At 47.3% G+C, this 21,885-nt stretch overlaps 1 protein-coding gene across 1 annotated transcript; it reads right to left on the bottom strand.

Moving 5' to 3' along the window:
- On the bottom strand, positions 1–21,058 carry cbfa2t2 (CBFA2/RUNX1 partner transcriptional co-repressor 2). The gene is made up of 11 exons (XM_079266486.1): positions 20,684–21,058; positions 9,690–9,842; positions 9,247–9,488; positions 9,043–9,132; positions 6,814–6,998; positions 6,462–6,721; positions 4,692–4,777; positions 4,224–4,416; positions 2,701–2,769; positions 2,339–2,529; positions 1–1,811 (listed from the first exon to the last, which is right to left on the bottom strand). Exons 2-11 carry the CDS (start codon positions 9,814–9,816, stop codon positions 1,476–1,478), a joined length of 1,779 nt encoding a protein of 592 aa, XP_079122612.1. The 5' UTR covers positions 9,817–9,842; positions 20,684–21,058; the 3' UTR covers positions 1–1,475.
- Between the last annotated feature and the right edge of the window lie 827 nt (positions 21,059–21,885).

Raw genomic sequence — 21,885 nt, 5'->3', positions numbered from 1 at the left:
TATTGAGGTAATTCTATTTCTTTATTTCATACTTCATGTCAAGATATCTTTTTTTCCATATGAAGTTATGCCTCATAACAAAAGAAAAGTGTTTAAAGAACGAAGAAAATCGTGGCTCACAAAATAAAGGCAGTCTCTCATAATATTCTTTACAAAGTAATCTTACAACAAACGGAAAAATAAAACAAGAACAACATCTCAGTTGTAACAGCAGAGTCACTCACTCAACTTTTGACTTGAACCCAACTGCGACAAAAGAACAACAAGAACAGAATGATCTGTACATACAAACACAGTTTAGCTGCCTCCTGAGATTCTCCGTGGGACGGAGTCGCTGCTCTCAACCTGCACCGCGGCGACGTGAGCACCAGTGAGGATTCTCTCCCTTTTGATGATCTCAAATTAAGTAAAACACATTTCACCCCCCCGATGCAAACATTGCAATGGCGGAAGCTTTGGAGCAACGTCCGAGCCCCGCCATACACACCTGGTGACGCCAGCAAGTGGCAAAATGAAACTGCAACCGGAGTAACTTCACCTTCCTGTGCTTACTTGAACCAATCACCATCACCCGTCTCTCTGTTCTGTGAAGACGCCCGATCACTAATTAAAAGACAGTCACCGGCGTTCCTAGTTCAGCTCTTTATAAAAGTAGATATGATGTGGGGTTAGTGTATAATTATCTCTCGTTCACAAGACATTTACAGGCGACGACTGTCTCTCTCTCTCTCTAGCGACCGAAAACTTTGGCGATGCAGAAAACCGGCGTGAGATACCTGAACACTTCACTTTTAATATTGCTTTGACAAAAGTTATCATATGCTGTACAATATTCACTGACTGCACGACCGTTTGACACGTACGCATTCACACACACACGCGAAAACCTGACAAGAAGTTGGCGAGCAAATATTTCTGTATACAGGAGGAGCTTATGTGGTCTCCTGTCAGATTTTCCAGACAGGAAGAAGACAGATGCTTTATGGCTGGTAATATTACACTGTTTCCATTTCCCACCGCCACCACCTCGCTATCTTAAATCTATACACAAACAAGTGAGAACATTGGTGTGAGGGGGGGGGGAGGCGCCTTTATATATCTTCTTTTTTTTATCGCCTCTGTCTTTTCTCATGCCTTCTTTCATAACTTCCAGAGATAAAACGCAGTTTTTTTTTCCCCGCCCCTTGCAGATCCAAGATTTGGGAGTTCTGGACAAAGACAAACACGTTTCCATCTGTTCATCCAATAGATGCATTCGAGACGTTCCCTTCTGTTCTTTGCCAAAGCCAAAATCCCAGTTGACATATCACTCAAACAGTCACCCATAATCTGCCATTTGTTTTCTGCCAAAGAGTGTGATGATAAATCTGTTACCCTAAATTAACCCACAAATAGTTCCCTCTTGCTGCTGATTCACTTCTTCCCCAGTAAGGAAGAGGATAGGCGACACGTTCGCCGCCGATGCCCTTCGCCTCCTAGTGTCCGTTGGTTTCGGTGGCGGAGGCGGGGGTGGAAGGGGTGGAGGAGCGAGAAGCGACCGAAGCCTTGTCTCCACCGGGACTGGACACCGAAGGGACGCCGTCGAGGGTCTTGACCCCGACCAGACCTACAGGAGACACCCCGGCTGCTGCTGCTGCCGCTGCCCTGCTTGCGGTGATGGCAGAAATGGGTTTGGGTTGCGCCTGAAGTCCTGGGCTGCAGATGAGGTGATGCCTCTCCCAGTCCTTGTGCTGGCAGAAGGAGCCGCAGTAGCGTGCGGCGTTGCAGCCGCTGCACGTCTCGCTGGCTTTGCGGCCACAGTTCCAGCAACACTGAGGGAAAAAAAAAAGACACGAGGCGACTGTAAGTCTTCACAGGAATGTCTCTCGTGCAGATTTGAGTCTCTATTTGAGTCAGCAGAAACTCAACATCGACATATTGTCCCCCTGATAATCGCGTTGCTGGCAAATTTTCTCTTTTCTTTTCTCCACCAGCCCCTGAGGGAAATATCTAGCCCTTCAGCTGCTAAACGCTCCACTATGTCTTTGTGTCGTTGATGTTTGGTGCTGTACAAATAGCAAACCGTGGAGATTTGGATCTTTTTTTCCACTGAAAACAACTACCTGCATCACGATACTGAGGAGAGAAATAACAGTGAACATAAACACTGAGCTAAAAGATGCTGGTTGTGTGTTCGATGTAGTCTTTTTAATCCAATTATAATGTGAAAAAAAATGTTGATTATAGCAGCTGTAAGTATGACTGTGTACATCTAAATTGAAAAAAGTGAATTTGATGCGCTTGTGTGTAGAATCACTTATTACTTCATGGAATCTCGTCAATCTAGTTTCCTGCTCACCTCACTGGAGTCCTCCTGTTCATTGATGACCATGACGGCATCCTCTTTAGCCTTCTTCTTGGCATCCGTCAGCGTCTTCTCCATCTTAGCCCTCTCGGAAGCGATCATCTCGAAAGCCTTCTGCTCGGCCTCCGCTACCGCCTTCTGAACCTCGTCCATGGCCTGACGCTTGACCTCATTCACCGCTTCTTCTGTACATCAGGGGAGACGTCAACCAATCATGAATTCATTCAATCTGCGCTCCAAACATTCTTCCTCTGGGATCTTGAATAAAATGCTGGATTACCTTTTGTATCCAACTACACATATTAAATCCTTTTTTTAAATCACACATCAGTAATTCAACTTGATTGTGTTCTCACCAGCTTTCCTCCAGATCTCATCTGTAACGTATGCCGAGCCTGGCCGTGGAGCAAAGTCGCGCTGGGAGTCTGCGGGGAAGCAGAGACAGAAGGGATTAGCACCTGCCAAGGCTTATAAAGATATCAAGATGATTCATTGTTGAAATAATGGCCGACTTTGTGACCGACGGCTCAATGGAGGTAAAGGGCGCTGACAAAGAAAGGCCACAGAGGCAGACAGCGATACTATCTTTGTCATCTGGTCTTTTTAATTTGTCCGCATATCTTTCTCGGCCACACAACCAACGTAATTGTTGTTTATCAGAGTCTTGGACTGATCTGAGATCTGACAGCTTTGGAAAGGAATGTGTTTGGCTTGGAGGGAATTGCAGACCAACAAGCTGTGTCAACATTCTGTCTGTTCCCTCAAATCTCTCTCTCTCTCTCTGACTCCCTGCATCTCAATTCATTTCTGTGTCGCTACTGGGCTCTGCCTCTCCAACACTGCCACCTGGCTCATCTCCTCTTTCCCCATATTCTACATCCTCCATCTCACCATCGCCTTCTCTCCTTTCCTTCATTTACATCCACTCTCTTCAACCACGCCTGCATTCACCCTCCCTGTCGCCATTTCCACCCCCACTACAGTCTTCCTCAGCTCGAGCCCAGGCAGGCAGGCAGGCTGGCGGGCTTCCCGGCTGGGGGCCCAGATGGCGCTCAGGCGAGTCAGCCAGCTCTGCGTCTCTGAGCCTGCAGGACGGCAGGACGGCCCTTCTGTGGCCGATATGGCCGAGGCCTGTCCTGGCACCTGGCTGTGACGATGGACCAGCAGGGGGGGGAGGCGAGGCTGGCACTCGGAAAGAACTGTGCCAGTACACAGCAGACTGGGGGACTAACTGTGGAGGGATGCAATAACGCCTTGACTTAGCTGCACTTCTATAATTGACCACTAGATGGCAGAAATGGAAGCGAGGCTGTCCCTGGTTGGTGTTCAGACCTTTCAGTATCTAATATTGGGCCATATTAAAAAAACGGACTTGACCATCATGTAAAGCAAGTACAGCTCAGGGTGTTCAAATCATAAGATATAATTATTAAGAATACAATTGCCATTTAAATTCAGGTTTTGTTACTGACTTGTATGTATAACCTCCGTATGTAGTGACACTTTCCTGCCAAGACACATCTGTTCCTACATGAGACTGATGCTCATGATGCTCATTCTAATTTAACAGGATCAGGATAAAGGATCAGTTCAGCCAACTCAACATACTAAACTCTTATCAAAAAATCCTCTGCTCTGCTGCTCTGTAGCAGAAATTGGTAGATAATGCTATGTTTGGCACAATGTTTGTGTCTGTAATTTGGGTGAACCGGTCCTTTAAGCCCAACAACAAACTTTCCCAAACATTTCCATTGGTCTGGCTTCATCCGATTGTTCGTGAGGCAATCGTGTTGTGTAGGAAAACAAGAGGCTCCAATCACAGAAATGACTGGGTTCTGCGGTACACTGACGCAATTGAATTGTAAACAGCGGTACCCACCCGACTCTGCAGAGTGGGGGCTGTGCGTCTTCGAGAAGGGAGCGGAGCCCGAGCCTCCTTTGCGCGGGTCCTCCTGCTCGCTCGAACGCCGTCTCCAGTAGTTGAGCTCCTCGCGATCCGACTCCTGGCATCGTCTGAGCACGCTCACTGACCTCCGTGTCTTTTCCACCATGTCAACGATGCAGTTCAACACCTACAGGGTGAAGAAGGACACGCACAAATTGATCGTTTGCTTTAGCTATTTATAGATCATTTTATCTAAAGCTTATGTGTTTAGGGGTGATTGTTCCATCTATTAGCAAGACACTAATTCCCCATTTCAAGGTATAACACCCAGATGTGAAATAGATGCTGTGAGATTTTTTTTTTTTTAACTCCTTAGCGTAGGACCCCAGAAGACAAATTACGTTTTACATTCTTTGTATATCAGAAGCCATTAGCAGCAGTGGTGCCTGTCTGCAGACTTACATGGTCCAGATGCCTCCATTCATCAGCCCACTCTCTGTCTGTCAGTCTGTGGTCCACCGGCTCCTCTCGGTAGCCCCCGTTAGTGCCTGATTAAAGCACACAAGACAGACCACAGGCCGATGTGATTAACATTATTTTTAACTGTAAGAGAAGCCACAAGTGACAGTAAGTGAGGGAAAGGTGTGTGCGTGTGCGTGTGTGGAGAATCTTTTTTTTTAAGGTGACAAAAAACAACAACACTTGACCTGACCTTGAAATTTGAGCTACAGTAGCTAAATTATTTCATCACAAGATCTCGTGATGATCATACATTGTGATAAAGTATTTATCACAATGCAGCATCTTCTTACATACAGAGTGACGGCAAATAAATGGGGAGCGAAAAAAGAAAAAAAAAGATGCGAGATGTACCGGGGGGGGGGGGGGGGGGGGGGTGTGGTATGTGAGTCAGAGAGGTGGGGTGAAAGAGAAGAGGAGAAGCCTGTGATGCAGAACAGACTTCCAGCACCCAGAGCCTGCACACATCTGGAAGTCAGCTGTCAACCACACACACACACACACACACACACACACACACACACACACACACACACACACACACACTGGAGCTCACAGCATTCCAGTAGGGAGACACTCAGGCTGAGTGGAGTGGCTCCACTTCTAAACACAACCAGCCGGTCTGACACTCACTGTGGACCATTACAACCATGCACACACACACACACACACACACACACACATTTAGTGAACTATCTGATTCCAATTCAGTTGTTACACAACACTATGAATTAAACAACATCTAATTGTGCATTTAACAGCAATAATGGTTTGCATACACAAAGCTTGTGCTCATGCAGAGCCCAGAAACTTCTTGATACGTCTCCATGTAAAGAGACAAACTGACTACAAAGACATAGCAAACCACAATCGCTTCAGATTGAGTAACAAACAGCCAGCGAGAGGCCACATGCACACTAGGCCTGCTGAGAAGGATAACTATTCCCTCATGTACAGAGACACACACACACACTCTCTCCCTCTCTAGCCTTCCCCTCAACCTCTTCTCTACTCCTGTTTCCCATCAGTGTTCATCAGTTCAAAGCCACGAGTGTGCGGACTGATGTGTTTATGCGTGTGTGCGCGTTTGTGTGCTTTTGAGTCAAGTGGCGGCAGGCGGGCGGGAGGCTGTCAGACAAGGGACTAAGGCCTCGTAAACACAGCACCTCTACCATGAACATAACCAGGTATGTTTCTGCGCGTGTGTCTGTGAGCTACTGCCGTTTCCACTGCATGCTGACAAGCCCCAAATGGAGTGTAGATATACAGCAGAGTAGATCCGACCCTCCCTGCCTGGACACTCCAGAGATATATACGGGGGCGGCTACACAGACACGCAGACCACCCGTTACCTGCGGCAGATTTTATGTGCGTGTCTGCTTTCATGCAAAATGTGTTCATTTTAGATGCATCGGCTACTTGCATTCACTCTGCTGTGAGGAACAAGAAGGAAGTAAAAGTTCTTGGCATTTAAGTATTTAGCAGGAATTCCAAGTGTACATGATGTACACTTGGATGCCTTTAATCATTGACTGAAATTAGAGGAAGTAATGTCGGATGCCGTTTGTTCAATGAACTGAACTTCTCCAGTACGAGCAGCCATGACTGGGACTCTCTTGAGGAATAAATTAAATGTCAGTAGTCATTGACTTCAAATCTCGAGATGCAAAATGACTCTCGGAAACCTGAACCATAAAAATGAGCATCACGTACCAGGGAGTCTGGGCCTGTCTTTGAGCTCGCGGATCTCCAACATGCGTTGGCTGTGCTCGCGGTGTAGGATGTGCGGCGCTGCGATGTCATCCAGGGCGTAGTGCTGCAAGGGCGGAGGGGTCGGGTGAAGCTGGGCGCTGAGGGGCAGCGGGTGGGCGGGGCTGTGTCGGGGAGCGGGGCTGATGGTGCAAATTCGTTTGGCGGTGGGCTCCATGGCTGGGGGTGGACGCTCACGCTCGTGGAAACCGTTCTCTTTAGCTCTGAAGGAGAGAGAGGAAAGAGGGCAATTCAATTTAAATAAAGTATGAAGGCCGTGTATGTACACGTCCACTAACGTGTACTTTCAGCTCACCTGTTGGGGCTGTGTCTCTTGGAGACGGCCTCTGGAGGCTCCATCAGCAGCTCCGAGGAGTCTGGAGAGGAGGCCATGGTGGTGCTCAGCAGGAGATGCTCGTGCTGGGACAAGTACTGGGCTGGGGTCTGCTTGGCTGCCCGTGCACAGTGGAGCAGCTCTCTCTGCAGAAGGGGCAGGTTTGCCTGGCAAGAAAGAAGGAATTTTGTGAGGTTGCATTCTGATTTGCAGAGTAGTCGATAAACTGGGAGGACGACAATTTTGAAATCTCTATTTTTTTTTTATATGATTGAGCATTGCTGTACCGGGTTAAATGTCAGCCACATGTCAAGTCATACATCACATACACATTCAGAGGCATAGAGAGACCATCAGAAAATAAGAAGTCACAAGTCAGCTTGTCATTAAAGTAGTGGAGGAGAGATCTGAGTGTCCTAGCAGAGACCACCAGCACACAGCGCTAAGAGACACACTGCTCATATGTCTCCTGGGGAGGACGTCGTAGTGGGAGGAAGGGGGTTGTAAATGGGGGAGGGGGGGGGGGGCACTGACTCCTTGAGGTCTGGCTGGAAGGTTCAATTTGGGCCTGGGTGTTGTTCTGTGGCTGCCTCCATGGCGGCTGCGGCTTCCCTCGCTCAAATGAAAATGTTTTCTAAGCTGCTGCTGGAGTCGGTTGCTAAGCACGATACTTTTGGTCACAGTATCCATATGCACGATGTTGCAGGGGCTTATGAACTTAGAAACATGTCATAACAAACGATACACAGACCCCGCGTCTGCCTCATTCCTCACCGTTGCTCTGTTTCTGAATATTTATCTGTGACTGTCTCTGTCCTCCTATCTTCCATCTCGCTTTTTTTGTTTCCCGGCATTTCCCTAATTGGGAACAGACTCCGGTGTGTTTGCAATTACGCCGCTTCCTCACTCCCTCATTCCCCCTTCGTCTTGAGCAACAAACTAAAGAACCATGCCGTTCTCGTTTTGTGGCTCTGACCTCCTATCACGCAGCTCTTTTGGCCATTACCGAGCAGATTCTAGGAAAGCTTCCTCCACGAATCTGACCTTTTGTCTCCACTGGCTTACTCTTCCTAGCATCGATGATACCTCTGCTTTGTAGTCTCCTCTCTGTAACACCCCTGTGCTCTCTTTTTTTGTTGTGCACGTCTCCCATGCTCCCCTGCCTCCCTTATTTCCCTGGAGCCCCGAGCTAGCGGACACATGTGCTGTGTGTTGGTACAGAAGAGGGCTCTCTGGGGTTCAGTGGGGCGGATGCTAGATCGGCGGCGCCTCGGCAGCTGAATGCTCTTTTAACGGCACAGCGGCTCCATATGGCACATGGAAGCCCATAAAAAAGGGAAGGCAACGCTTTATAGGCATGTTTCACACTTTTCCCTCTCTCCTCCTCACCCACTTCTCTCTCTTTTCCACTTCCTCACTCCCTGACTTTGTCCCATCTGTCGGTTTCTGCCCTACTTTCGCGCTTCCTCTCTCTTTCTTGAGACGGGCTCAAGGAGTTGGAATTAAGTCGTGGGGACCCCACCCGCTCGTAATAAATTGGTAGAGTGAGGGGAACAGAGGTTTCTTGTCTCAGCGCTCTCAGGCAGGCAGATGGAGGGGCTCCAAAGGTGAGTAAGAGGTAAGTGTGGAAAAAGAGCACATTTCGACCACTTGAAGTTACAGCGGCACAACTGACTGAAGATTTATGGGCTGCTTTACCGAGGGGAGCTCTTAAAAAGTATACTCTTGCAGACTCCACTGGTTACAAAGGGGCACGAGAGGCTGTTTAACACACACATCTGTTGCATGTCAAGTCAAATCTTGATACAGATCACTTTGAACCGCGGAGAAGCTGTTTATTTCATTACAAAACCTACAGAGTTGCCTATTTATAGACTACTTCAATGTATCCTGGACACACAAATAAATTACAATCACGAATCACAGGCTGCGGTGTGATCGGCCACAGATTACTCAGACCATCCTGAACGAGGGTTACGTTGATGTCAAGGACTTTCTCTTAATCACGTGTTAACCTGCGATTAATCAGGTTTCCAGCGGGCGAGAAGATTCTGACGGGCAAACAGGCTTACCATATTGTGTCAGGTTTAAAACGTAAACTGAGAAAGGGGGGAAGAAAAACACTGCTGCAGAGACAAAAAAGGAAGTAGTCCAACAGAATAATGCAAAGCAAATATGGGAAGACGGAGGAGAGGTTGGAGATGCGTTTACCTTGAGAAAGGGAATAACAAAGGGCCGTAAAGGGAAGTTTGTGGCCTCTTGAAGCCGCGAATGGAACTCCTCAATGGTGACTGTCGAATTCTAGGAGAGGGGGAAAGTGACGTTCGAGAAGCCAGTCAATCCAAGTCACAATTAGAGGATGAAATGCCGGATATATATCTTTTACCAGACATTATCTTTGACACAAGAACTTACCACGAGGGCCAGAACGAGGCTTCGGACGCTGTCTCCGATCTCAGGAGAGATGTCGTTGCCGAACTGCTGCAGCGTGGTCAGGAAACGCTTCAGCTTGCTCAGCTGGCGAGCCCCGCACGTGGCTGGCAGCTGCTGGTTGGCCAGCGATGAGGAAGAGGAAGAGGACGGTCCGTTGCTGTAGCGCTGCGGTGGAGACGGCACTGCATTCAGGGTTGGCGGGGAATGATGATTCCCATTGGTCACTGAGGAGTAAAGGTGAAGAGGGGGGGGGGATTAAGATAATGGAGTGGACCCATGCTTTCAAGCCGCTTATAAGACAAATCTACCAAATGAACACGAAAGTTTGAGGAGGAAACGTCAGGAGACGTAATATCACAGGCTTGCCGGAGAATAGAATTAAAGAAACTAATTCATAAAGAAGATAATGTGAGAATGACCCTTACATGCTGTGGTGGAAAAGGAGGCCGGGCGAGGGCCGCTGTGGTTGACTGAAGGCAGGGGTGGCATAGTGGAGCTGCTGCTGGGGGCTGATCTAGAATGAGTCTTAGCATCCACAGGAGAACCGGGCATGGCAGGGCTCTTCTTCTCTCTACTGTCTGCAGAGAGCGAGAGAGAGAGAGAGAGAGCGAGAGAGAGAGCGAGAGAGCGAGAGAGGTCAGCAGTCGGTCCAAAACCAGAACACTTTAAAAAAAAATGTTATTTTCACATTGTACATTTTCTTTTTATAAAATGAACACACACACACACACATCCAACAAAAGGGTTTAAAAAGATAAACATCTGATTGAAAACCATAAAAAGAAATTGAATTCATTAAAGCGTCCACATGACAAATAAACAAGCAAACAAAAAGAGCACTTGTGCTTTCCCTATGAGCTCAATAGTTTAAATCAATTCAAAAGATTCAGGTCCATAGCCACAAAAGAAAACAAAAATGGGCCTGCCCCCCCCCCCCCACTTCACATCATACAACACTTACTGCCGGGACATCAACCCCCCCCCCCCCACCCCCCATCAAAGAGCCAGATGTCTAAAGTTTAGCCCCTCACTCCCAACCATTCAGATCAATAACAGAAGAAACGCTGAAGAAGTCCATTGTGTGGGAGAAGAATGCCCCGTTATTGAGCTCCCCGGCTGGGGGGGGGGGGGGGGGGGGAGAGACAGAGAGAGAAAGGGACGGGGTTATTTCACGCTTTACTAACAAGATCGGCAGAGCTTTTGAATGTTAAACGCAACTTCTCAATATGCTATTGAATGAGACCACCAGATAAGGAGTATTGAGAAAGTGAAATGGGGGGCGGGGGGGGTGTATGGCGGTGGGGCGATGTGGGATCAGAAGGCGTCTTTGTCTCCCGGAGATCCATGAAGGCCGGGTCCCGTCTCCATTTAGAGTGGATCAGACTTTTCTAACTGCTTCAAGAATGGACGATTAATAGACAAGCACGGCCTCGCGGGTCATGGGTCGGCAGAGAGCAGCTTTTTAAATGTGGTTTCAGGACTTTGGCTTCAATGGCACCCTTTATATCTTTTTCACAGCTATGAACTCTGCATGGCCTTGAGCCACAGGGACCCAGTTTATAAAGGAAGGTTTAAGCCGTCAGTAGGTAACTCATGAGAACTCGGAAAGGAGGAATAACACCCATTGGATGAACAGAAAGCATTTTAGATTTTGTGAATGCGAAACAAATACTGTATGTAAAAACAAACCAGAAATCAATACCTTAACAATTCAGAGTTAAACGTTAAATTACACAAGCATGCACAAATAAAAGAAACTTTGGCAACGAATCTCTCAGCCCTGATTGCCTTTCCTAGAGTCTGCACACGTTCTCAATCTGCCCTGTGAAACTCATCTGTCATGCCTGCAACTCATTATACAGCTTTGACTGCTCTTCCTTCTGTTTTGCAGTCCACTGCGACCCGCTCTCTCGTTCTTTCTCAGCCCTGTGGCCTGCCTGCCATCGCTCCACCTGTTCACCAACATGGGGGGGGGGGGGGGGGGGCACAGGAAGGAGGGATCAACGCAGACATTTGGACTGTTGTACCCACCACACACGCGGCCTGCCAGTGCACCGCAGGAAGCAGCCCGCAGCACACACACACACACACACACACACACACACACACACACACCGGTTCCAAAGCAGCTCCGCACACTCCGTCCGTATGGCCAGGAAATTAGACTGACATCTCAATAACAGAACCAACGGGGCATATGGCCTTTAGTGTCAAGACGGTTACCACGTAAACAACTTCATATGATGTTGCATGGGGATGTATGCACATTGTTGACACATTATCAACAGCTCTCCATTGGCAGCGACCGGTTGTGTCCAAATTGACGGTCATCCTCGTAAAGCTTCTTGTAGGCCTGTTGTGTTTGACCGACGGATCCACACGACGCCACAGAACACAAAGATAATGTCTTAATAACGCACCCCGTGTCCGTATACAACTGACAAATTAGGTCACAGCCATGTTGGAGCAATCTTCAGATGCGGCAAGGTGCGTCGACTCGTTTGCCGTGCCAGAGGCAATGGCCAATATGGGAGACATCAGGTGTGTGTGTGTGTGTGTGTGTGTGTGCATGTAGTGCGCTGACAGCCCACAGAGAATTGCCTCTGCTTGTCAATTAAGGCAGCGTACATAGCTGGATGACTTCATCTGGCTGACGAGCACCTGAGTCCATCTAATGTGGTCACAGGAGGCAGCTGTTAGAGCAGCCACAAAGCACACACACAGTGTACAAAGTGGTCTAATGTCAACTCAGGTGAACGTTGGCTCAGAGGCGGATATGGGGTGTGGGGTGCTTTTGGTCTAAATGCCACCTGTCATCTTTGCTCAAATGAAACAAAGGCTTGTCACTACACATCAACAGGATTACCTGGAAATGCCACGATGCCCAGACAACACTTTGAAGGAAAGCTGGAAAGACCGACGCATACGGAATACAATGCCGAGAACCAGAAGTCTTCATCTACTCTCTTTAAAAAAAAAAAAAGAAACGGAAAATAAGTCTAAACTCTGCTCACCGTTTCATGCTGCAGCTCTTCCTGTTGTCTTCTCAAAAAATGTGAAATAGACCTAAATAACAACGTCTAATCTTCAGCTTTCTGAGTTGCTTTTTACAGCAGTTGTTGCTGCGCCGATGGGGAAGCAGTGTGCATCTGTGGGGATGACTGCCGTTGCTAGCCAGGTGTTCCTTGTTTGTTCAGCTTCAGGTGACGCTCGTCTGCATTAAAACATTTAATCGGCTTTAATTGCCTCTGCCTCTGCAGGTGTTGATTTAGAATGAGGCTCATGACGACACGGAGAGAGATCAGAAATAGAAAAACAGAAGAGGGATATTCCCACCGTGCTACAACTGTGACTGAAGGCAATCTATTCAAAAATGATATCTGAAGCAAGACATGAAGATGGATAGCCTACTTTCAATCGGTGCAAATAAGTTACTCTCGATGTGTTGTACAAATAAATGTGTTGAGTGTTGGGTTTTATTAAGCTCCTGGTTTAACTCTGAAGTTGAAACTCTCCGGCGGCTGTGAGTCACGAGGAAAGTGTGTGCAAGGGTGTGTGGCGGTGTAGGCCTGTGCGTGCTGCTATCTCTCTCCTGTCACTGTAGAGGAGGCGAGAGAAGACGTAACACAGGCCTGACTCATTTATCAGGGAGCCAAAAAGACAATTGGGAGCAATGCGCAACGCTACAACTATGCGGGCCCAGTTAACACCCACAGACACGCACAGCGAAGGAATACCGCTGAATGGAAGACGGAGCATGTTTAGTCATAGCTTAGCACAAACACTGGAACAAGAAGGAAAACCAAACTAAGTTACGAACCTAGTTAATAGGTTAATAAAAATAAAAAAGATGGTACACAGAAACTCCAAAGCTCTCATAAAAAACATGTAACTTGCATTTTTTAAACATTATTAAAGAAAACTGAACTTGTGGGTTTAGTGAGCTAGCTTACGCACTGTAGCTTTTTCACAAACATCAGTACGAACGCAGCAACTCAGAAGTAATGGCCTCACTTTCCCAACCCTCAACAAAAGCATGGGTGTTTCGGTGGGTAGCTTGACGGCTACCGAGCCAACACATGTAAGTGATTTAGCTTTGCTGCAGGCTTGTTTCCCCTTCTTTTAGGGGTTGGTTAGCTTTCTTCATCCGCTTTCTACTCTTTGTGTCAAGCTAGGCTAAATGTCCTGGACCATGAGTGTACAGAGATTCAAATGAATCAACTTTGTAACTCTTTGTAACTCTCAAGCATCAACAGAAGTCGGTGTATTCCTTGGACGTATGAAAGAATTATCCATAAACCCCAAACTCACACCATTTGAATCAAACAAAACAATAATCCCTCATTTTAAACGGAGCCCTCAAATTATCAGCAAAGAAGACACCATCTCCGCTAAAACAGCAGAGAGCAGACCAACGGCAATAGATCTGAGAATGAACTCGGGGGAGCAACATTAAGACTCTCGAGCAAACAGAAAGTAATGGTGAGATATGGAGTGAAAAAAAATGATTAAGTGGAAAAGATTAAAAAAAATAAAAACATACGAGGATTGTTTTGAAGCTAAGGGCAAAAAAGGGACAAGCTAGCAGCTCCCTTAGCACCCATGCAACTGATGAGCACTTCTCTCTCCTCCTCCTCCTCCTCCTGTACCATATGGATCTAATCGGCCAAGAGCTGGCCAGCTGGGACCTCCAACAGTCACCTGTGAGGGAGGAGGAGGGGGGTGCAGAAGGGACGGCTGGAGCCTCCTCCGCTAAGCCAAGGCTGCCCCTCCTCCACACACACACACACACACACACACACACACACACACACAGAGACACACATTTCTGCCTTCCCTCCAAGGAGTGGAGGAGGACGTGGAGGGGAGGGGTGGGGAGGCACGAGGCGGCTTAATGCAAGCGAGTGGACTTAAATGCCAGGGAGACAAAGGCTGCACCTGGTCCCCGTCCGTCCACGCACACCACCACAATACAGCACACATCTGTTCCTCTATCCTGTGCTCCATCCTGACCTCCACCCACCCACTCACACAACATCCACTTATAAAAGAGATTATTCAACATGGTGTCTCTCAAGTGTCAGGTTGTCGTTATAACCTCATAACGAAAGGACAGGTTCAAGGGCTTTCAGTATTTTAGAGACTTTTCGGTGTGTGCATGGTGTCAAATGTCTGCAAATTGGGACACGCGTGTCCCGTCTACTTATTTCAATCAACTTAATTCATACTATTGCTCTCTTGGGGCTGACGCCTCCTCAACTGTTGCCACAACACAGTTGACTCACTTCCACGTAAGCATCACCGGATGCTTTTTAGAATATAATGACACGCTACATGTCACAAATCTATGTTTTGCGTGTTGTTTAAAAACTTGCATTATTTTTTGATTTACTTCTTTGTTAAATTGAAGACAAAATCTTTGACTGACCATGCAAGAGTGTTAAACAAGCTTTGCCTTTAATAAGAAATCAGTCTGAGGCGCCAGAGGCTGAGAAGGAGGGATGCGCGCAGAGGGAGAGGGACGGGAGGAAGGGAGGGAATAACAAGGAGAGAAAATACTTTTTTCATTTGGTTTCATCAGAAAGACAAGCCTAGTTGTCAGACTCGGAGCCGGGCTGTTTTTCTTGGCTCTCCTTACCACCGTCCAGCTCCGTAGACATATTTGGACAAAACCCAATGTCAACACTCTGCTCCTCACTCTGCTAGGGAGGGCAGAGATGGGGGAGGTGGCAAGGGTTGACTGTAAAAAGGGGGGGGGGGGGCCAAGAGAAAGACGTATACATAGAACTGGAGAAGATGGAGGGAGAGAAATGTGTCGGTGAAGGAACATGTGAGGAGACACACACACACATGTTCCTGAAGTGAACCCTGTGACAGCGAGAGACGAAATTACTTTGTCACTAAGTACAATAACATGCCGTGAAAAGAAGGGACCCGGCGATGGAAATGTACTTAGTGGCCGAGCGAGAGAGAGAGAGAGAGAGAGAGAGAGAGAGAGAGAGAGAGAGAGAGAGGCAGACATCTCCCATAAAAACTAAGAATGAGAAGTAAAAGAGGCGCAGTGATGTGATGCTGGAAGCAGAGGAGGGAGAAGAGGTTTGGCAGACGCTGGACAGCCAGAAGGGAACAGTGTCCACGTGTGCATGAGGTCAGGAGAATATACTGGATGTGATTCTAAGTTAGTGACTTTATTCTCCAAAACACAAAAGTCAAAGATAAGTCATCTCTGCACGCTCCGTTGCTGCTGCTGCTATTGTAAGAATTGTAACCATAACATAGAGCTACATTGTAAAGGATTAGAGAAAATAAATAGCAACCAACAGCAGCGCATCCAAGTTGTCAACTCGTATTACTTACTATTAGATCCATTCTATGTCCCAACGTAACATTATAAGCAGGCAAGAAGGCCCATGTGTAGAGTAAATTCAAAGAAAATGAAGTAAAATTGCACGTGTTTGACAACGTGTCGAGCTGTAGTCGGCCTCCGTCACAGGCTCCACCGTCACCGGGTCAAACGGATGTGTGTTATTCAGAGTGGCACAAACTTTAAATCCAGACGCACACCTGCGTCACACACAGCTGAGCCACGAGGGATAGAGCTGGAAGTGGATGTGTGTCATCGTGTGTGTGTGTGTGTGTGTGTGTGTGTGTGCTGGCCTTGTGTACCAGGTGTTGGGTTTGTCATCGGCTTAGTGGAGTGAGGCCTGAAGTGACACACACACCTGTGTGAAATGGCCAGCCTAAGGCACGTGTACACACACACCCACACAAATAACAACTGTGGCAAAACGGAGACAATTCAAATATGTCAATCATCAACTCGACTCACAAAAGCTGAGACACACACACACACACACACACACACACACACACACACTTCAGCAGACTCTCCCACACCCCCTTCTCCGAGGGGCAGTCGATTATGTGCCTATCTGGTTACAACCCTTCTCACCTCTCCGTAACTAATTGTTAGCCTGCCCATCAATCATCCTGAGCCTGCTGAGTCTTTAAACCCAAGACTGCAAAGAGAAAAACAATCAACTGTTTGGGAACATGACAGCATTAAAACTAAGTTGCGTTGCCCTTGTTCCCCCCCTCCCCCTCGGCATGTTTACTCTCAGGGTGAAACAGAATTATATGATGACAGAACAGACTTATACAGCTCCCCTGACGAGCAGTGAAGATGTAGCTCCTCGTGTGTGTCTGGAGGATTACGTCTGGATAGCTCCTATCCATTATAAACCCAGACAATCAACCGAACCGGCAGCCAGGCAAAACACTGTTTCTCCTCGGCTCCGTACTTCGGTGTCATACATACGCGCAGGCACACACTCTGAACCAGTAAGTTACGGTAGTCCATAAAACTAAATACGAGCTCTGGACATGACAAAACAAAGCGAGCATTAAGAACGGCCTGTTTCAGACCAGGTGTCAGAGGCTTCGAAAGCCAAACGGCCCGGGCTCGGGTCCAACCAGATGTTGCTATCACCACGGGCCATGCTGAAGACATTTACACAGCCTTGCTTGACCCACACTGAGTGCGTTGGTGCAAAAGACTGCCAATGAACATGTGGGCCGAGGGTCGAGGTTTCTAGACATGAAGCATGGCGGTGCATGGACGTACACAAGTTGTTTTGGAGATCTTCCGTTTCAGGTTTGAGACCACAAAAGAAATAGATGAATAGGCTTTCCAGGAGTCACACTGAGCACATAAAGCTGGAACTACAAGCCTTACTGTATTGTAGTAAGTTCTCATCCTTTCCCCATGCATGCGACTCAGGTTTTGGGGATGCAGTGAATCAAAGCTGAGCAGTGGACACAGAATGGTCCACGGAGTCCATTAAACGGAGCTGTGTGTAAGCTAAGCCCAAAGCTGCATGCAAGACCCAGAACTCAGCAACCACTGATAGGGACAGATCAGTCACACAAAGACGCCAGCTGTGCACAAAACAATGAGGAGTGAGACGGAGATAGCTGTGTGTGAGGATGAGTGTATGTTTGTGAACGTGTGGGCAGAGGCCTGTTGCGCACATTGTATGGCTTTGAGCGCACGTGTGTTTAATTAAGAACACAGTGTTTATTACACACACACACAATTCTTCTTGATAGCAAAGTAGGATTATAATGTTGGTCCAACATAAAACGGTCGACAAGAAAGTGTCAATGAGTGTGTGTGTGTGTGTGAGTTTTTAGTCTCTTTTTTTGTAATAAACAAAAACATTTGAATCCAGGCTTTCCCAGAAGGAGAAAGAGGGAAAGGAAGAGAGAAAATGATGACTATGACAGACAGTTCATGCAGAGAGGCTGCAACACCCATTTCTTACCCGCCCACACACTTAACAGCACAAAGCGTGTACAATTGTTTTGTGGCTCTTGCACGTCCTCAGAAGTATCAACTCTTGCCTTTTGGGTTTTTCCAATTGGAAAATGACAGTCTTTCCAGGAAAGTCTGAATGCATCCTGTTGCCTCGGCTTTTCACAGATACTCACAAAACGCCAATGTCCCTTCTGTTTATCTGTGTCTCCTTGGTTAAATATTGGAAAATTCAAGTTAACGACATCCTGACATAATATTTGTGATATTAACATTCAAATAACTCCGTGTAGCGTCTAGTACCGCTGAACAAACTGAGAAACAACACAATCTGGTACCTCTGTGCAGACTGCAAGTTACATCTCACTCCCTTTTCTTTTCACAACTTCGAGCCAACAAGTCTAGACAAACCAAATATATGCAACAAATAAATGAAGAAAGTTGTACTGGCTCGCAGGCTTAAGACACAGATGTTTTTTTCCTCGGGAACCGGTGCACTAAACATAAGCTAAAAGGCGAACATTGGGCATGGGGGCGCAACATGTTGATCCGTGTCAGCTGGATGAGTGAGTATCGGCAAACGTTAGCCAACATGTCAGCAGCTGTGTTTTTGTGAGATTGTTATTTTGAAAAGAAAAAGCTTCATGCAGCTTTAAGAGATCAAGTTAAACGTTAAAATGTTCCCATATTTTGTATTATTCTTATTAGATTATATAGTTATAGATAATATTATTATTCTTGCATTTACACAGAATTTAAGACCTTGAATCAATTTGTTTGACGAATTCGACTGAGGTCATTTTAGAGGCGTTTAACAATGCGCTGGTACTCTTCCCTTCTCAGACCACACAAGCCCAGTAAAAAAAAAAGAAAAAAGAGTTCTTGTCTTGGGTCACTGAGCGGCTCTCCCAGGCCAGTAGAGAGGCACTAGACCCCGGAAAGAGACCTTTACTCATGCACTCAGCACAAGGAGAGGGGATTCCACAATGTCAATGGGGTTACAATAAAAGAGATGGGGGGGGGGGGGGGGGGGGGCGCAGGTGGTTAGTGCTCATTGACACAGATACGCGTCTGCACACTCGCAAACACACACACACACGCATTACACACAGCCATTTATACTGTCAGGAGATGGTCCTAGTGATGAAATAATCTTTCATTACGCTACTTGTAGTGACTGAGCCGTGGCTGTTGAGTAACTGACCCGACCCATTCATGTCCACACATAAGCGAGCGTACACATTTAAAAACACACAACCTCTCATTGAACCCCTGGGGCCAGATATCACAGCCCTCACCACTGGAACTAATAGAGCACTTCCTGCATCTTGACACAGCTGCTCTATTCTGTGTGCATGTGCGTGTTGAAAAAAGAAATGGGGGGGGGTTGGGGGGTATTCTGTGCATGAATTCTTAAGATAATAGCACGGCGAGCAAGGGTCACGGTGGTCTGTTTCTCCCATTTATTACTAAACTTTGAGTTGATAAACACACAGCTGAGAGGGAGGTCAGAAAGAAAAGGGGGAAAGCAACCTTGCACTTCGGGCAGACACAATGTCTCCAAGACACCTGGCACACACGTGCACACGCTGCCTTAGACTCAACCACGCACATATCAAGTGCGCTATCGAAAACTTCAAAGCCACAAGAGTCCACGACAAACACAGCCGCTGCCCGACAAGGAACGAGCGGAGGCGAAACACAATTTAGGAGCAAGATAAATGTCACATCCTCGATCGTCGCCGCAATCACACAAGACTCGCACACGGATGCAGAACAGCGGCTGCTGTCAGGAGCGTGACAGTGTCCAGCAGAGCAGACAGGAGTCTCTGGTTTGAGACTGTGCAGCCGACACAGTTAGTCGCTCCTATCTCCCCGATGGAGTCTGGTCTGGCCCGGCGAAACACTAGCCAGGTCTCTCTGCCTTCTCTCTGTCTGCTGCTCCCTCACACACCTCCTTCCCTCCGCGCACAAAAAAAACAAGATTTTTCTCATGGTAAAGAAAAAAAGAAAGTTACCTATATTACAAAAAGGTGTTTTAACATTGGAGCTCCAGTTACTTATACACGACATACACAGTGCAACAATGTGGCGTTTGCACTGTGTTAGGATCCACATTCCCACTGATGTCTGTGTTGTGTACTGTGTAGGCACAGCGTGAAAGGCAGAGACAGCACTTCCAACATCCTCTTCCCATATGTCGGGGCTACTGTACAACAGATGCACACGTCTTCTTTACCCATTTTTCTTTCCGCTGCTATGCTCGCCATCTGGAAAAAAAACAGATTACTATCCGAGCAAATGGACAGCTGAACGAGATGACGTATATTACATAGAAGGATTGCTTTTGGGAGAATAAAAAAAGGGGGTCTGTTCCCTCATATCATAAATCATAATCATTCCAGGTGGATTTGACGTTTCTGCTGCTTGGCGCACATGGAAGCAAATGGTGGGGGGGGGGGGGGGGGGGGGATTAGGGGCAAGATGAAAAATAAAGGAACAACAGATGGCTCCATGTTTTGGCTGCTAAACCTGGGAATGTATCTGCTTTGGTGTTCACGAAAAGATGAGAAGGGTAAAAATAAATAATAAAACCTCAGCATCCTTATTGAAGAAGAAAATCTGCTACTGATGTTACCACATTATGCCAAATTCCGCAGAGTATTAATGAGTTGATTGAGAAACAGAAAAGGGAAGTAAAACATTTAGACTATACCTCCATGCAGAGAATTTCATCTCAAAGGAAATGACCATTTAAAAGCACCCACAACAAGAGCAATCAGTATTTTGTCCACATGGCAACAGACGGGGGTCTGGTTAAGTCCACTGGTAAAGGAAGCAGGCAGGCAAATGCATCCCTCCTACCTCAGTAGATAAGGATGAAGAGATAAGAGGAAAGGATGAGGCACCATCTGTACAGCAGTACAGAACAGCTCTGGGAATTAGGCTGCAACACACACACACACACACACTTAAATGCACCGTTTGCAAAAGCAGACACACACACTCACTCACTCACTCACTCACGAATAGAAATAAAGGAAAATACAGACAGAAAAATGCTGACACAAATTCCACGTTGAGATCCCCTCTGCTTTCTCCTACCTCCACTCTAGTAGAGTCCACTCCTCAGTCCTTGGAGAAAGTCAGCTGCTTTCTTATCCTTTCCTTTTTGTCTCTGTCTGTGACTCCACGCCTTCATATGTCAGGCATGTGTTTGCATTCCCACATATGTGAGCTCCAGTGTGGCGAAGGCCAGAGCCAGAGACACAGATGGCACCCAGATGGAGACGGATCACCGAGTAGACCAGCGCAAACGCTGCCACGACTCTCTCTTACTTTCTGTCTGTGTCTTTGTTGTTTCTCTTTCTCTCGCCTGAAAGCTCTCTCTGCCTCACTCTCTCTTGCCCTCAATCTGCCTTCCGCTGCTGTGTTTGTTTTCTTCAAATCTCTTCTCTCTCTGTGAATTTGCGTCCGCCCTTGTGCTCTCTCTCTCAAGCTCTGAGCCTCCTACCCTCTCTCTCTCTCGCTCTCTCTCTCTCACTCTCTCTCTCTGCTCTAGCTCCTCCCCCGTTTTCCCCCCACACACTGTCCTCTCCTCTGTTTTCATGGGGCGGGTGCACCGGCGACGTCACAAGCCCACACCGCCTCTCTCCCCTCCTCTCTCCCCCCCCCCCCCTGTGGATCCAGGCCAATCATCCGCTGCTGACAGGCTCTATTCAACCTGCATTCACCGGCAATGGCCCCTACAATTAACATAACTAATTGCTTTGGCACCTAAAGGCTAAACAAGAGGCCGTGCCAAGAGAGACAAAAGTGTGTGCGTGTGTGTGTGTGTGTGAGGGATGGGGGGGGTCCTCTGCAACCTCACTCCCTATCAACCTCCCCTCTGCCCCTTGAAGAGAAGAGAGGATCTCCCTTTAAAATGTTTGCATACTATCTACCCCCCCCCCCCCCCCCCCCCCCCCCCCTCCTTCTCTCCTCTTTCATTGATGCCCTCTTTTGTCTCAGCTCCTTAAGACAATGGTGCCCTGGCTGAAATCGGGCGACCTGCATGCTTTCTTCACTCCGACACTTTACTTCCAGAAAGTAAAGATGATGCTGCTCAGTTCAGTATACATGCCTGGGGTAAATAAGGCATTCATCTGTTTTTAATTAGACAACCGACAATTAAGAGAACATGATCAACGTGTGAGAATCCACGGGCACTTGACTGCGTAAACAAACGAGCAAATGGCGTCGGATGAAAACAAACAGTTCATTAGGAGAAGGTGCTGCCCCTTATCTTTGCCCTTTACACGAATGAA

The sequence above is a fragment of the Melanostigma gelatinosum genome (assembly GCF_949748355.1).
Source record: "Melanostigma gelatinosum genome assembly, chromosome: 3".
Classification (NCBI taxonomy): Eukaryota; Metazoa; Chordata; class Actinopteri; order Perciformes; family Zoarcidae; genus Melanostigma; species Melanostigma gelatinosum.
The sequence above is the reverse complement of the archived record's forward strand: the minus strand, read 5'-3'. Positions and strand labels throughout refer to the sequence as shown.

Bases quoted from the DNA above. Each gene is read 5' to 3' on its own strand.
- cbfa2t2 (XM_079266486.1), bottom strand. From the start codon at position 9,816: ATGCCCGGTTCTCCTGTGGATGCTAAGACTCATTCTAGATCAGCCCCC. The intron at 9,133-9,246 runs GTAAGTTCTTGT...CCCCTCTCCTAG, and splicing joins GCCTCGTTCTGGCCCTCGTG to AATTCGACAGTCACCATTGA. The intron at 6,722-6,813 runs GTGAGCTGAAAG...TCTCTCCTTCAG, and splicing joins AAGAGACACAGCCCCAACAG to AGCTAAAGAGAACGGTTTCC.